The sequence below is a fragment of the Hemibagrus wyckioides genome, linkage group LG06, assembly GCF_019097595.1.
Source record: "Hemibagrus wyckioides isolate EC202008001 linkage group LG06, SWU_Hwy_1.0, whole genome shotgun sequence".
NCBI classification, from domain to species: domain Eukaryota; kingdom Metazoa; phylum Chordata; class Actinopteri; order Siluriformes; family Bagridae; genus Hemibagrus; species Hemibagrus wyckioides.
In genome coordinates this window covers 14,938,617-14,952,886 of record NC_080715.1, presented here as the reverse complement: position 1 = coordinate 14,952,886, position 14,270 = coordinate 14,938,617, and the positions used below count along the sequence as shown (strand labels likewise).

The following is a 14,270-nucleotide window of genomic DNA, read 5'->3' as shown; positions in this document are numbered from 1 at the left end:
GAGAGTGAGGGGCTGCCTCATTAATATTCATTAACATCCTACTGCATTCAACACCCGCCAGACAGAACCAGAGAGAAGGAAGGACACAGAGAGAGAGAGAGAGAGAGAAGGAGAAAGATGGGGGTAGGATTACCAAAGTAACACTCTGGCAGAAAGATCAACAAGGCTCTATTAGAGAACAGTGAGGATTTGAGAGCTGCTGAGCTCTGAGAGGCTGAACCCAGCACAGTGAAATGAGGATGGAAGGATGGAGGATCATCAGAGCTGTCAGAATCTGGTTAGTCTAATAACAGAGGAAAAAAAAGACTGAGGTGGGCAGTTTAACACAAATCAACACCAGTCATGGAGCCCATCATATCTAACGGCATGTGGTATGTTAATGCTGTCCTATTTCACTGGGCTGACTTTCAACAAATCCATCACTTTCCCAAAAGGAAGCGAGGTAAACCTCTAGCGGTAATTAAATGACTTCTCTTGCTGGGAGTCAAGGACAGTTCACTGACCTCATGTGCACACCATATGATTTGGTACTGTAGGGAAGAGTGCTTGGTCAGCAGATTAGTGGGTTAAATGTGTGAGAGAAGATTAGCAGTGATGGCTAGAAGCCGGCTAGCTGCAGGCACGCAATGCTAAATTACTGCTCTCAGCTCTGGCATTAACAGCTTGAGAGTGCTTTGGGGTTTACAGGGATTACAGTGCGTTTGGATAGAAGAGGCATCGGAATGACCAGGTTTCCTCAATCCTGCACACTCACATGCTCAAGTGGCTCGGTCAAGAGAGAGGTGTTTTAGATATTTGGTGGGGAGGCTGATGGAGTTTGAGACAAATTTGAGGCAGATTTAGCAAGGCAGTTTATTTTTTAATGCTATAACAGTGGAATCTATTTAAACAGTACCACATATTCAATGAAAGTCTATATATAACACAGATCAAAACTACAACCACCATATGCTAGAAACTCTACAAATGATTACAAGATTTTTGAACACCACAGCGATACAGTAAAATTATCATTTTGCTTATATGTGTACTTTCATCCAGATCGGGTGTATATAGTAACACACAAACACAGGAGGAAGTCTACTTATTTCAGGCTTAATTTAATAATAATAATAATAATAATAATAATAATAATAATAAATGTGTGTGACTGAAGAATTCACGTAAGCATTTTATTTAATGTGTGCTAAAAGTGAAAAGTTTATAAAAGTTCACTGACTGCTTCAACAACTATCCTGAGATTTTCCTTGTTAGTGAAATGTAAGTAAACAGGATTTTCAGTTCTTTTCTCAGTTCAGGGAAACGTGCTGTAATTCTTGTCACTGCTAATTACACATACTACAGATCTGAACAAAACGCTGGAGCATTGCTTCAAATACAACCAACCATAAAGGGAGGAAAAACATCATTGTCTTGGAAACAGCTTGTAGCTTATCATTACTGACAGGTATATTTGTATATAAAAACATTAGTATGCAAATTAAAAGAAGGAGGATGAATAGAGGGGGCTTTGGCACTTGCTTCATGTCATTTGGTGTCTTATTGCTGAAGATATCACAAGTCTGTCTGTCTGTTTAGCTATCCACCCATCCATCTTCTGAAGATTTGTCTGACTGCAATAAAACCATCCATCCATCCATCCAACCATCCAACCATCCAACCATCTTCTGAAGATTTGTCTGATGGCAATAAAACCATCCATCCATCCATCAACCCACCCATACACCCACCCACTCACCCATCCATCCATCCTCTAAAGATTTGTCTGACTGCAATAAAACCAAGACTTGCTCCTTCTCCTTCAGGTCTGAACAGTCATTTATTATCTATTAGTCTATTTAATTTTCACAAATAAGTAGCAGATACTATTGAAAAGGACCCTGCACCACCCTGTTATGAGTTCTGAGATATGCATACTACAGGTCAATCAACTACTATTTTTAATGTGTACCTTATTCCCTTATTTAAAAATGCTTTTTGAGGTAGAATACAGTACATGCCCTCTTCCTTTAGCTACAGCTCTGATCAGAGAGGTACAGTTGTAATTGGGCACTGGTGGCCTAATTACATATTTTAATCGATTTCTTGAAGTGAAAAGGAGTAAACACAAGCAAACTATCATTTTTTTCTCAAACGTTAATGTATAGTTTTTATTTTGGATCTCCTTAAAACGGAAAATAATAAAATTGTGGCATGTGCAAAAGTTTGGGCACCATTCCAATTATAAAGTCTGAGAAGTGGATTAATTTGAAGTTGTTAGGCCTTCATTGACTCATTAGGACTCATTAGGCAGGTCAAGAATTGTCATTAGGAATTACAATTGCAGAATTTAATTCTGTCACCCTTCAATCCTTGTACTAACACTCAGCAACAAACAGCAGCTGCCTTTGGATCTGAAAATGAAGCTAATTGATGCCTACAAAGCACAGGAAGGCTATAAAAAACTCATCCGGCTCACAATTTCCACTGTCCAAAATGTAATTAAAAATGGCAGTTAAGGAAAAAGCTGTAGAAAGTTAAAGCAAGACTTGGAAGACCATGAAATCTCTCAGACAGTATTGTCGTATGCTGGACAGAAAGGCAAAGCAAAACCATAACATGAAACGAAGGACCTGCAAGAAGGTTTTAACAGACACAGGAGTGGTGGTGCACCATTCTACTCTGCAACATTGCTTGCACAAACAAGATTTGCATACATAAGACTTTCACTTTTGTGATGAGGTCACAGGTAAGGTTTCCTTCCATGGTGGTTCTTCCATGCAGAACAAAATATATATGTGAGCCAGAGGCATTTTGGGTGAAGCAAAAAAATGGAAATTACCAAAGGTATGCTTGGCAGAAAAAGAAGCAACATTTGATGAATAGAACTATTAAGCATGGAGGTGGAGCTATGTTTGTGTGGCATCCAGTTGCACAGGAAACACTGCATTATAAATGAAAGAATGGATTCCAGTTAGAATGAACAAATTCTAGAAGCAAAATGACTGACAAGTAAAGCTAAAACAAAAAAAAAAACAGACTGGCTTCTAAAATAGGAGAATGATCCAGAATATACCTCTGTGATATTTACTAAAAAGGGTTTTACTAAGCATGTGCATTAATATTTGCAGAACAATGTTGATTTCTTTTCACTTTAAAAATCAACAATATGTCATTCGGTTTGAGGTTATCAAACCTTGGCATACATCTGTACGTCAGCTCCAAGTTAGGAAGCAAAGTTTTAAATAGATTTGAGTAAATATATGCATTTGCGTATATTGTGTGTGTGTGTGTTTAATAATAACAGGAGAGTTTGCAGCAGGACAGAATTTTGGCAGACTTCGAGAAGACATCTGTTTGTGCAGAGAAGCAGGTCAGCAGCTAACCATTCAATCAACTCAGGTCACATGATTCTGTGTATAAGACACAGACTGTCAAACAGAGCTGGGATAGGATGCGTCTGTATGTGTGTGTGTGTGTGCATGAGTGTGTATGTGTGTAGCAGCTAGGAGCCAGTAATCAGCAGTAATGTTTCTTGTTATCTATCCATCTGCTTATAGAACGCACAGGATGAGGGAGATGTCCGTGCGAAACACTCACTCAGTCGAACAGAGCTTGCAGCACATGGTTTGATAAATAGAACTTTCAGTGAGCAGGCCATAAGACTTTTTACCACAGCAATTCAGATGCACGCTGCCTCCACACACTTGCACGGCACTGTAGAAATGAATGATGGGTTTGACACTCCATGATTCTGTCATTCTCTCAGTCTTTACTACTCATCCCGAAGTGCCACACTCTTTTACAGCTCAGACTGTGTCCCCTGCAATCACAGCCCAGGTAGCTTACAGTTGTACTTCAAGGAACGAATAAAACATGATAGGGTATGGCCTTATAGGAATATATTCAACAGTAGAGTTGGATGATGCAGTGCGAGTCAAAGTGGAGGAATGTTACCACCCTGAAATTGAACTATAACAGCATAACCTATAGTGTTTATTCCTGTCATATTGCATTTATTTGTATTTACATATAATGAGTCAATGAGACAAAGTCTCTGTGAAGGAGTTGTTACTATAGAAAAAATAATGACGGAGTGTATTAATATATGACAATATATTAATATCCAAATCATATCCAAGACTACTGCTTCTGTTACAGGAAATAAGTCAACACCTTGTGACCAGTCTGACTAGACACCTCAACAGCACTGTGGTTTAACAATGCATGTTTATGTTGTCAATGACTTACTTTTATCAATGACTGAATATGTGTTTGAACAAACTCCCTCAGAACCACTTGAATTTCCTGCCCTCTAATTTATACACCTTTCAAACAAACACAGAGCTTAAGATTAGTGAATGAAACCCATCAAGGCACCCAAGCACAGCTTGCAGAATGGGGAAGGCGTTCATTAAGTCCACGCAGGCTGGTATTTCATTGTTCGATCAGTGAAAGAAAACCTTTAAAAAGAAAAGTTAAACGAAAGATCTCAACTTCCTAGTGAGAGCGGAACAAAAGCCAGGCTTAAGCTCTCCCACCTCACCCCCCGAACGGTGCAGCTCTAATTGGAAATGGAAAAGGTTGCGAGGGGCCAGTCCAGCAGCTCGTACCCGCCTGTAGAGCCGAACTCAGCTTTTATATGGACTGGATGGCATGGCGTCGGCGGGCCTGTTACTATGACTACCGCCAATTATTTACTTCCTTTGCTTTAGCTGAGCTATGTGAAAGTGCAGGGATGTGTTGCTGCTGCAGCAGCTCAGCTTTAAACACTACAGAGGAGAGTAATGCTATAGACACACACACACAAACACACACAGACACACACATGCACTGTGCTTAATTGTTGAAGTAAAATTTGCCAACAGGAAAACCTGCACAGCTGCAAATCCCATTGCCACTCATAATCCCTCTTATTATATCTCTCCGTCCTGCCCCTCCTCCCTTGTCTGTCTGTCTTTCTCCCCCTTTCTCTTTCTCCGTTCCTTCGTCTCTGATCCTTTTTCATACACAACCCACCATGCCTTCTCTTTAGGAATGAATAGAGAGTTCTAAACAGGGAGGGTTGGGGTAAAGGCTGCTAAGAAGCCGCCATAGTGAAAATGGTGACTTTCCCTCCCTCCCTCCCTCGCTCACTCTCTCTGTCACTCTCTCTCCACCAGGTTCTCTCACATGTGGCTTTATCATGCCATTTGCAGCCAACACCTAAGCATTAGTTGCAAAGCATGTGTGTGCGTGTGTAACGAGTGACATTACAGGATGCGTTGATGTTAGTGCCAGAGCTGGGTGCGTCTCAAACAGTCTCTGCTTTGTAGCAAGTGAAGAGCCTTGTCAGGGAAACACAGAGGCTCCTGTGTATTTCCGTGTGTGTAGAAAGTGCGAGACAGAACAAGTGTGAGAGGCACGTTCCCAGGGAGCATTCCCACTGGATATCGTCACCCTGCTTTCGTCAGACTATCTTTGTACTCATCCTCTTTTGTCTCCACCCATCAGATTTATATGCACACCTTTGACGGACTGTGCTACAGGCATGGACATAGACATATTTAGAAACAGAAATTACCACACCTCTGCGAAGAACAGGCCGGGTGACATGTCCAATCCGGCTTTCATTAAGACGCCTTTTCATTAAACTGAAAACAGAATTGTGAGCCTAAAGGAGATCCAGACAGGGTTTGGCTTTACTGCTTTCAATTCAGCCAGAAAAAAAAGAATCGTCTGATTACAATTACAAAAATCTTGCTCATTCACTTTGGAAAGATTCAACCAAAGCCCAGATTTTTACTGTGCCATTCACACATGTCCATCAAAAGGCTCACATACACACACACACACCATCTGACAATAAGGGAGAGAGAAAGAAAGTAACAGGTGAGACAGAGAGAGAGAGAGAGAGAGAGAGACAAACGACAGATAGTCTAACAGGTGTACTCTTACCTTTGCCATCTGTGCTTGCACGCCGTTGTTTTTCAGAGCGTTGACGGCTTTCTGTGCAGCAGCAGGGCTGTCAAAGTCCACAAAGCCATAACCTGAAAACACAAACTTTTAATCCCAGACCTTTTGGATTACAACTATATAGATCATCTTATAGCCTCTCAACTACATGCACTGAGGTGTCTGGTGCATATCCAGTGTAAATGAAATAGCTGTGAAAAGCTGGTATAGTATGCTTAATCTCGCATTAGAGGTATCTTGCACATAAAAAGGTCACACTCTCATGTACTAGTCTGGAGAAGAAGCAGTACTCTATGGAAAGTATTTGCCCCACACTAGATAACACAGCACCTTAAAATAGAACCAGACATCCGATTGTATCTAAAGAATTCTGAACTGTGATGACGGCGATGTCCCAAAAGGACAAAATAAAGATAACAAAGAGATATTCTTTTGTTTGTGAAAGCAGTTAGTTAAAACTACACTACAAGCTATATGGTAAGAAACTGAAGCCGCATCCATTACTGATGTCCCCTCTTCTGCCATCTGCACATAACAGCAAATCAGAAGAACCACAGCAGAGTTTGTCCTTGTAAACAGTTTGGTGTTGTTGGCCAGTAACTTAATTCAGTTATTTTGTTTGCAACAGTCAAGCTACAAAATCGATGGATGAATATTGAGGATTTGTACGACAAGTAAAACAGATATAGTGTTTATCTGCAGTGCTTCAATATGCAAAGGCAACACACTATTAAACTTTGTACAATGTCTAATATATCTGCCTAAATCCCATGTCAATTATTCACAATATGCAAGATTTTTGTTCTTCCTGCAAACAAATTGTGTATTACCATCACACTGTCCCATGCCAGACTTTACACTCTGTAGCTGTTTTATTTTGCAGATTGTTCTTAGATTAGATTGTTTTTTCCTAGCTATATATTTCCTAGTACGTTAACAGGTCATGTAATGCCGTGAACAATAAGTAGAGTTTTTTGAGTATTAGCTAAATAAGTAGAGTTACTGAAGTCTGAAGCTTAAAGTTCTGCCTTTTACTTGCTAATTATATGACTAATGTTAGCCTGCGAATTGTGTATGACTTTGTTAATCTGATCACACAAATACCTTAAAACATTCTAGTACTGAATTTGAACTTATATGATTTCTTTCGGGAAATACAATATTCTCTTTTACTTATACTCTATAAGCTGGTTATATTTCTCAGGAAGGGAAAAAAACTAGCTACTAGGGATTGCACAAATCAGTGCAATCTCAGTGCCGGTCTCAAACCCAGATAAAAATGTGAGGCATCTGAAGGAAGATCCTTGCCAAATCAAATATGCAGATAAATGATCTGCTGTGGCGACCCCTTATGTGAGCGGTTGAAAGACACAAAAAATATTAGCTGGTTATATGCCTAATAAATCTCTAATGAGAGGTTTATGAACATTCAGCATGTTATGAACATTCAGCAGAGATTTCTGAACATGAGCTGGACTGAATGTTGTGCCAGAAGCTGTAAATTAAGCCTTTCCATTCGCTGACTAGTTAATTAGCTGCCGGCAAGTTGAATCAGGAGACTGAAAAACAACTGATAAACAGCTATCTAATGAGCAAACGTAGCTCGCTGGCTGTTTTGGGGGTTACTTAAAAGGGATAGAAACCTGGTAGACTTTTATATAACTAGATATTACATGAATCAGTAATGCTTTGCTCAGTTCTTTGCTTCTTAACCCTTTATGAAAAAGAATGCACAATATGCTGGTAAAATGAATAATAAATGCATCAGAGTGACACACAGTGTGGGCGATGTGTGAGACTGATAACAGGACTCATTCTTCATTCTTCAATCTCATTCTTCAGAAAGCACAGCTTTACATGGAATCATTTTACCATTTATGTTTACTTTTATCACTTGCATGTGAAACACAACAATTAGCCTGACATTTCATTTTGCCATGTTCCGCCATGTTCATTTTGGATATGAATATCCTTCTCGGTTCAATTTCATTTGAATGGTGTTCACATCTTATAAATGAATATGAATGAAACATAATATATTTACATTTCAGCTCACTCTCTGTGTATGCTCAGTTAAACAGCTACATGGCAAAACACACTGATACAGGAGAGTTGTGGGAAAATATATATAATTACCAATCATAAAAAAGGCATATGAATACCAATTACAGTTATTTCTATAATTAAATGCATACAAGAAAATTTTTTTAAATCGTAATTAAAATTATTTCAACCGCTTTAGTATTATACACAATACTACTTAATCCATGAATTGTATTCATCTTTGTTTTGACATTGTTCTTAATCCCAGTCATGTTATCTTCCAAAATCCACCATAACATACTTAATTACATTCACCAAAATAATTTACAGTTAAACTGCATCTGTAGAATGGTGTATATACTGCATAGGTAAGTAATAAGCAGGTAAAGTGCACAGGAAAGCAGAAAACCTGCTTGTGGTCTGCAGTGAACTTAGCCCTAGTTTGCAGTGAAGGTTTAAATTTCTCAGGCTGATAGCACAGAAATTGCTCCACATGCTCACGACTACATTGTCACTGCAACTCATCATATTCACAGTGTACTATAAAAACCCCAAATTAGTCATTTAGGGATCCCAAGTGTCGCAACAAAAAGAGTTTTGCCTTATTGCTGGTAGATCGTAAGATCTTATCCCAAGAAAATCTACCTATGCCTGCTCTCTTGGTGGGAAGGACAGCCAGTTGTGGATGCCTGTGGACTCATATATAAGGAAGTGAATTTATTAGCGTCTCCTCCCAGCACATTCAGCTTCCCTGTAATGCTGCATGAGTAGCAATTCAAAAACTCGTGCTATCCGTCACCTTCCTCAAGTGGTATCTGTCGTACAATTGAGGACAACTAGCTGGTGGGTGGGAATTGGGATATAGGTTTGGTACGATAGAGCTGAGGAGTTAAATAAATCTAAAAGCTATTAGCCTGGCAGAGCAGGGCAGAAGAGCTCCACTTGTGGATCTGTTTCATTTTAAAATATACATCTGTTACAGACCGAAATGGTCTCTCTGAGCTGATCAGCTGCAGATTCAGACAGTAGAAATGCTATTCTTGTCCTCGGATACCTCCCAGATACCTGATTTCACTCAATGAGGCTATGGGTTTCATTTCCAGATTTCACTAGTTAGGTTTTTTGGATGCACACACTGCGAATGTTGATCACACTGTATTCTGTGACTCAGGCAGTCAGGTGCTTGGTAACCTCTGACTGCTATGGAAGCTGCTGGGACACTGTGGTTGCTGCCATATTTAAACTGCAAACACACCCAACTGCAAATACAGGCAGATCAACTGCTCTTTCAGGCAATTTTGGATATTGACACTGGGACTGAGGTACAGAGGTGAAACGTGAGTATTGACTGAGTATTATACAATTAGAAATCTGCAATGGCAAGCCAAGACCTCCCTCCTTTAAAAAGGATAGTGCAATTATAGAAAGAAAACAGTGCCAGGCTAAACTTTCAGACGAGTAAGTGAAAGTAGAGCTTTCAGAGGATTCAGTAGTTTATGGTGATGGTTTATGAGTGTAGATCACAGGATCACCACAGGTTCTATTGCGTCTCTTCTGTGCACAGATACTAAGCTACTGACTGGGATCTAACCTCTTGGTTGGCAGCTGAGCACACAGAGTCAACCCAGGGATAGAATTACAGCTCATGCACGCCACACACACACACACACACACACACACACACACACACACACACACACACACACACACACCCTTGTCAGTCTTCTCAGGCAGGCTGAGATTACTCAGCGCATAAATAATCCACATCACAGTGGCGAGGTGCAGCTCGGCCTGGCTGTTCCACAGGTGCCAAACACAGGAACCAAGCCAGGTTCTGAGCTATGCCACCCTCAATCTCTCTCTCTCCCAACGTCTTTCTTGCATCACCCCCACCCTGGAAGCACACCAAGGGCCTGACCCAGTCAGCAAAGCCAGAGCAGAAATAACAGCAGTGTATGCAGGGAGCTGGGACAGAGGACGCTTCCTCCCCCCAGTCTAAAAGCCCGGGGACCCGTTTCCTGATCCACCCAGGCTCACATAGCAGAGCAGTGACAGAGTCATACATTTACTCGTGCGTGCACACACAGCAGCCAAGAAGTCATGAGTCAGAGCAGGGCACTGAAGTCTGTATAACTCATGGAAACAGGCGCTGGCACTGACTTTCCGGGTTCTGCATGCACTGCTGTTTGATCAGGCTAAACAAATTCAAACATTACACAGAGGCATGCTGTTATTTCTGCAGTGCTCACTTTTGAAATATTGTTTGTATTAACTTAAAAATAGAACGCTACACACAATACCTTCGTAGCATATTATACCGGCATAAAATATATGTTGTACATTTGAATGATTCAATCTGCACCCACCATATGGTGCCGCTTTTGCGTTCTCTACTTTAGTATATTCTAAAAGCATTCAGTTAGCTTTCAGCGGAAAAGAGTGGAAAAATTCACAGAATGTGGTGCTTGCTGAGGACACGGCAGAACATACACACCTTTGCATTTGTTTGTAGTCTTATCCAGGATGGCCTTCGTTGATACTATTTTCCCGTAACTGTGAAAAGAACAAAGAGAACAGTGTTGGTGTATGAATTGAAACAGCAGACAGCTGGAGTCTATCTTACAACACTCCACCCCCTACTCATGCATGCATACACACACACACAGACACACACACACACAGACACACAGACACACACACACAGAAATAACACAGCTTGCATAAAACTTAATGACATCACCCCACAAACATGAGACACAGGAGGTTGTTTCTAGACTGAAACATCACTAAAAGAAGTACTTCTCTATGTTGGATAAAGATCCACAGACACATACACGGGGTCCAACGTTTTCCTTCTCCAAAGGCAAGGATATAGAACACCAAACGTATTTCCTTTTGTCACATGAAATCTAATTTGGAACCACATTTCCTAGCTAATGCTACATCTCCAAGATCAAAAGAGCAACATGGCACAGCAGAGTCAGGGCCGCAAACAGGAAACCCATCAGAGCTGTATCGCTAAAGCTGTCTGGCCTGACAAATGAAGCCAACATCGAATCCAAAACACTGAGAGCCAGAGTAAGTGTTTCCCAGAAAAGAACCAGGTGGCCACACACCAAGCAAAGACCAAATGAAAGAAAATAATCAGGGTAAACATTTCCAGATGAAGGCCACCATGGCAAAGGTGTATGATCATTTGATCTTTCTAACTGATTACCCCTAGTGCAATAAGGGCAGTTTAAACCTGGAACCAGAAGGCATGCTCAGTCCAGTTGCAAAACATTTTTCTCATTTGAATCAGACCGTTTCTTTTATTAAAAACTTTCCACCCTCTTTCTCTTTAATCCCAACATAACATTCCTAAACCGTTAAAACTAAAATGAAAATATAGGAAATTCCATCCTTTCTATACAGATGGGTGCCAGATTAAAGGAAAAACCAACATATAGTTTATTAGACTCCACAAGCCTCCAGAACATATTATAGGTTGAGGTCTGATGACTTTAGGCTGTAGCATATGATCATTTTCATACTCCTCGAACCCTACAGTGTGCTCTCCTGCCCTGTGAATGGTGCAATTGTCATACCGGAAGAGACAGGACAGAAGCACAGAAGTGTTTCACCATAGGATACTGGTGAGTAGTAAAAATAACTTTGCATTGATTTACTAGAAGGCCATAAAAACTTAAACCCAGAAATCCGAATCAAGAAAAATGCCCCTTTAGCATAACAGAACATCCAGTTTTTTTTCCCAGTAATTTGTCTCCCATCGGCATGCATGCAGTTGTAACACAATTAAAAGGTGTAATTAAATATAATTAAAAGGTTTTCAAAAGCTATTAGACCTGTCAGTTGTGTTTGTATTATTATTAAAGATAACACACACAGACTGGCTATGCAATTTCACTGTGTGTAAACACTCCTAGGTCTGCGACAATATTATTGAGAAGTTATTGTCTGGGGGAGATTAATGACTTTTTTTTTTTTTCCCTTCAACCAAGAGATCTTCTTATGGAATTGCTTAGAGGAGAAATGCAATTCCTCTGTTTTGACAACACACAGGGTTGTCTGTGTGGGAAAGTCCCATACTCACAGAACTGCTACGCAACTTGACAGCAAATAAATCTGCACATTATCAACTACAAACTAACAAATCTTCTGGACAAGACAAATAAGAAAGTAGACGAAAACGGCTGCAATCTCATGGTGCATCTACCAAATAAAAAAAATAAAATGTAAAAAAAAAAAACCTGGAAATTTGGTAACACCCACTAGAACGTAGAAAATGATTTACTAACTCTTGACAGAGCTTTGCATGTTAGCCATGAATAATGAATACACAATTTGGGGAGTTTCCACGTAAAATGCAAAATTATGAAGTCAAAGCGGAAGGACTCATTTAAACACTGACACAGTAAACAAAACACAACCCCCTTATTCTACTGTTTTTAATAAATGTCTGGTTTTAAACAATTAATTTTTCACTCATAGTATTCACACCAGGTATCATTCAGGATCTGGTTTAGAGCTGGTGCCAAATTAAATACATTTTTCTCAATTAGTGTTCAAGTAAATGTCAGTACGTGTTCTTCACCATGTTGAAGTTCACTAAGCTGTTATTTGGCTGGTTTCTTTGTGTCAACAGCCCTAACATAAGCCTACTAACCTGTAGCCATTTAAGAAAGAACCAAAGATAAATGGTCATATAAGAGACGTGCTTTGTACTCCATGATTTATTAATACAGTCGAAACTGGACTTGGTGTGTGTAATATTGTCATAAATATTTTATGACCGTTCCGAAAGCCTATTCGTGAGTGGTTAACATAACACACACAGCCGATTATTTACCTGTCAAATAACATTGTTTTGCACTGTAACTGCACTATAATAATGTGTATAAAACATCATCATTACAATCCATGTGTCCAAAGAATGAGTCTTTTTAGAAGTTTTTTAAGGGCTATGAGCTGCTCAGAGGAGACACAAGATCAACCAATCAGGATCAAGCATTGGTCCAGCTAGGCACACTGAGCGCTAAAAGATATAAAATAGTCCGTGAAGTACTGGAGTTTTACAGCATAAAAAGAAGGTCATGCCTGCTTTTATAAAATAAAATATCATTCCCCCCCATTACTAGCATCTTATTTAAATGATAGTCAGTGAAACTGTCGTAAAGATATTTTATGCCAACTTCATTAATTTGGCAAGACTGGTTGACAGTAGATGTGCTGTAAATAATTACATTAAAAAAAAAGTGCTATCACCATTTCTACTACTGTCTGGCATCCACTCAAAATACAGAAGAACGTCATTTCCTATTCTTCTTCATAAATTAATTCCTGGCTACTGCACTGTGGGAGAATTAAGCAGAGCTAAATTGACCCTGTGTAACTGCAGAAGTAGCAGAAACCCATTCAGACGTGGGATGGTACGATACAGCACGGCACATAATGAAAGGAAATTTTCACCTCTGACCTCTTGGGAAACAGGAAACTTACTTTAAAAGAAGACTCTTGACCTTGTTCACTATGTGTATAAAGAGAATCAACCTAGCACTGCAGGTAAAGGGGGCAGAATAGACGGCATTAAGTTCTTCCAATTAATATCCAAACGGCAAAACCATTATGTGATTTGAAATCCAATTATGGAGAATGACCTTTAAAGCCTGTGCCAGTCCGGTCTCCCTCGGCTGCTGTGGCCTCCTGCTCGCCTCTGCAGGCACCAAGGCCAAGAATGAGGGGGTTTCCACTGGTTCATCGTAAATCACACGAACCGAATAGGTACATCATTGACAGAAATTGGGAAGGGTTGTAATTTAAGGATGGCTGAGAGATTCTAGTCTTTGATTGATACATTGCCATTAAAAAGAGTGGTCCTGAACATTATCCAGAATTCTCTCTAAAATTGTGTTTAGGAACTTAATTTTCTGCTTTGCTGAAAGACAAGGGGGCATTCGAAGACCAACCATTGACTCCATTAGCTTTCACTAAAAATCCATTGGAATTGGATTGCACAGGTTTGTGTGGACTGAGGGAAGGATATAGAGTGTCGTCCCAGCCAGAGAGGCAGCAAGGAGAACAATGCAACCGCCATCTCACCTGCCGTTCCTGCCCTTCATCCTATTACTCAGCCTAATACAGGCTCCTGTTACTATTCACTATGTGCTTATTGATTTCTATAGACATTGCTCAGGGTCATACTACTATCCAATAAGGCGTGCACACACGGACACACACACACACACACTCACCCATACTTACAGCATGGAGCTTAAGCAGAAAGCAGAGTAAAC

General features: G+C 40.1%; 1 protein-coding gene across 5 annotated transcripts in view; it reads right to left on the bottom strand.

Annotated features, from left to right (window-relative positions):
• LOC131354904 (RNA-binding motif, single-stranded-interacting protein 1) overlaps positions 1-14,270 on the bottom strand; it is a 48,696-nt gene that overhangs the window by 11,924 nt on the left and 22,502 nt on the right. For all 5 annotated transcript variants that reach the window (XM_058393007.1, XM_058393009.1, XM_058393008.1 and 2 more), the window contains exons 3-4: positions 10,472-10,530; positions 5,917-6,008 (exon numbers count right to left, since the gene is read on the bottom strand). In XM_058393007.1, coding sequence (XP_058248990.1) covers positions 5,917-6,008; positions 10,472-10,530 — 151 coding nt within the window. The remainder of the gene's footprint in view (positions 1-5,916; positions 6,009-10,471; positions 10,531-14,270) is intronic.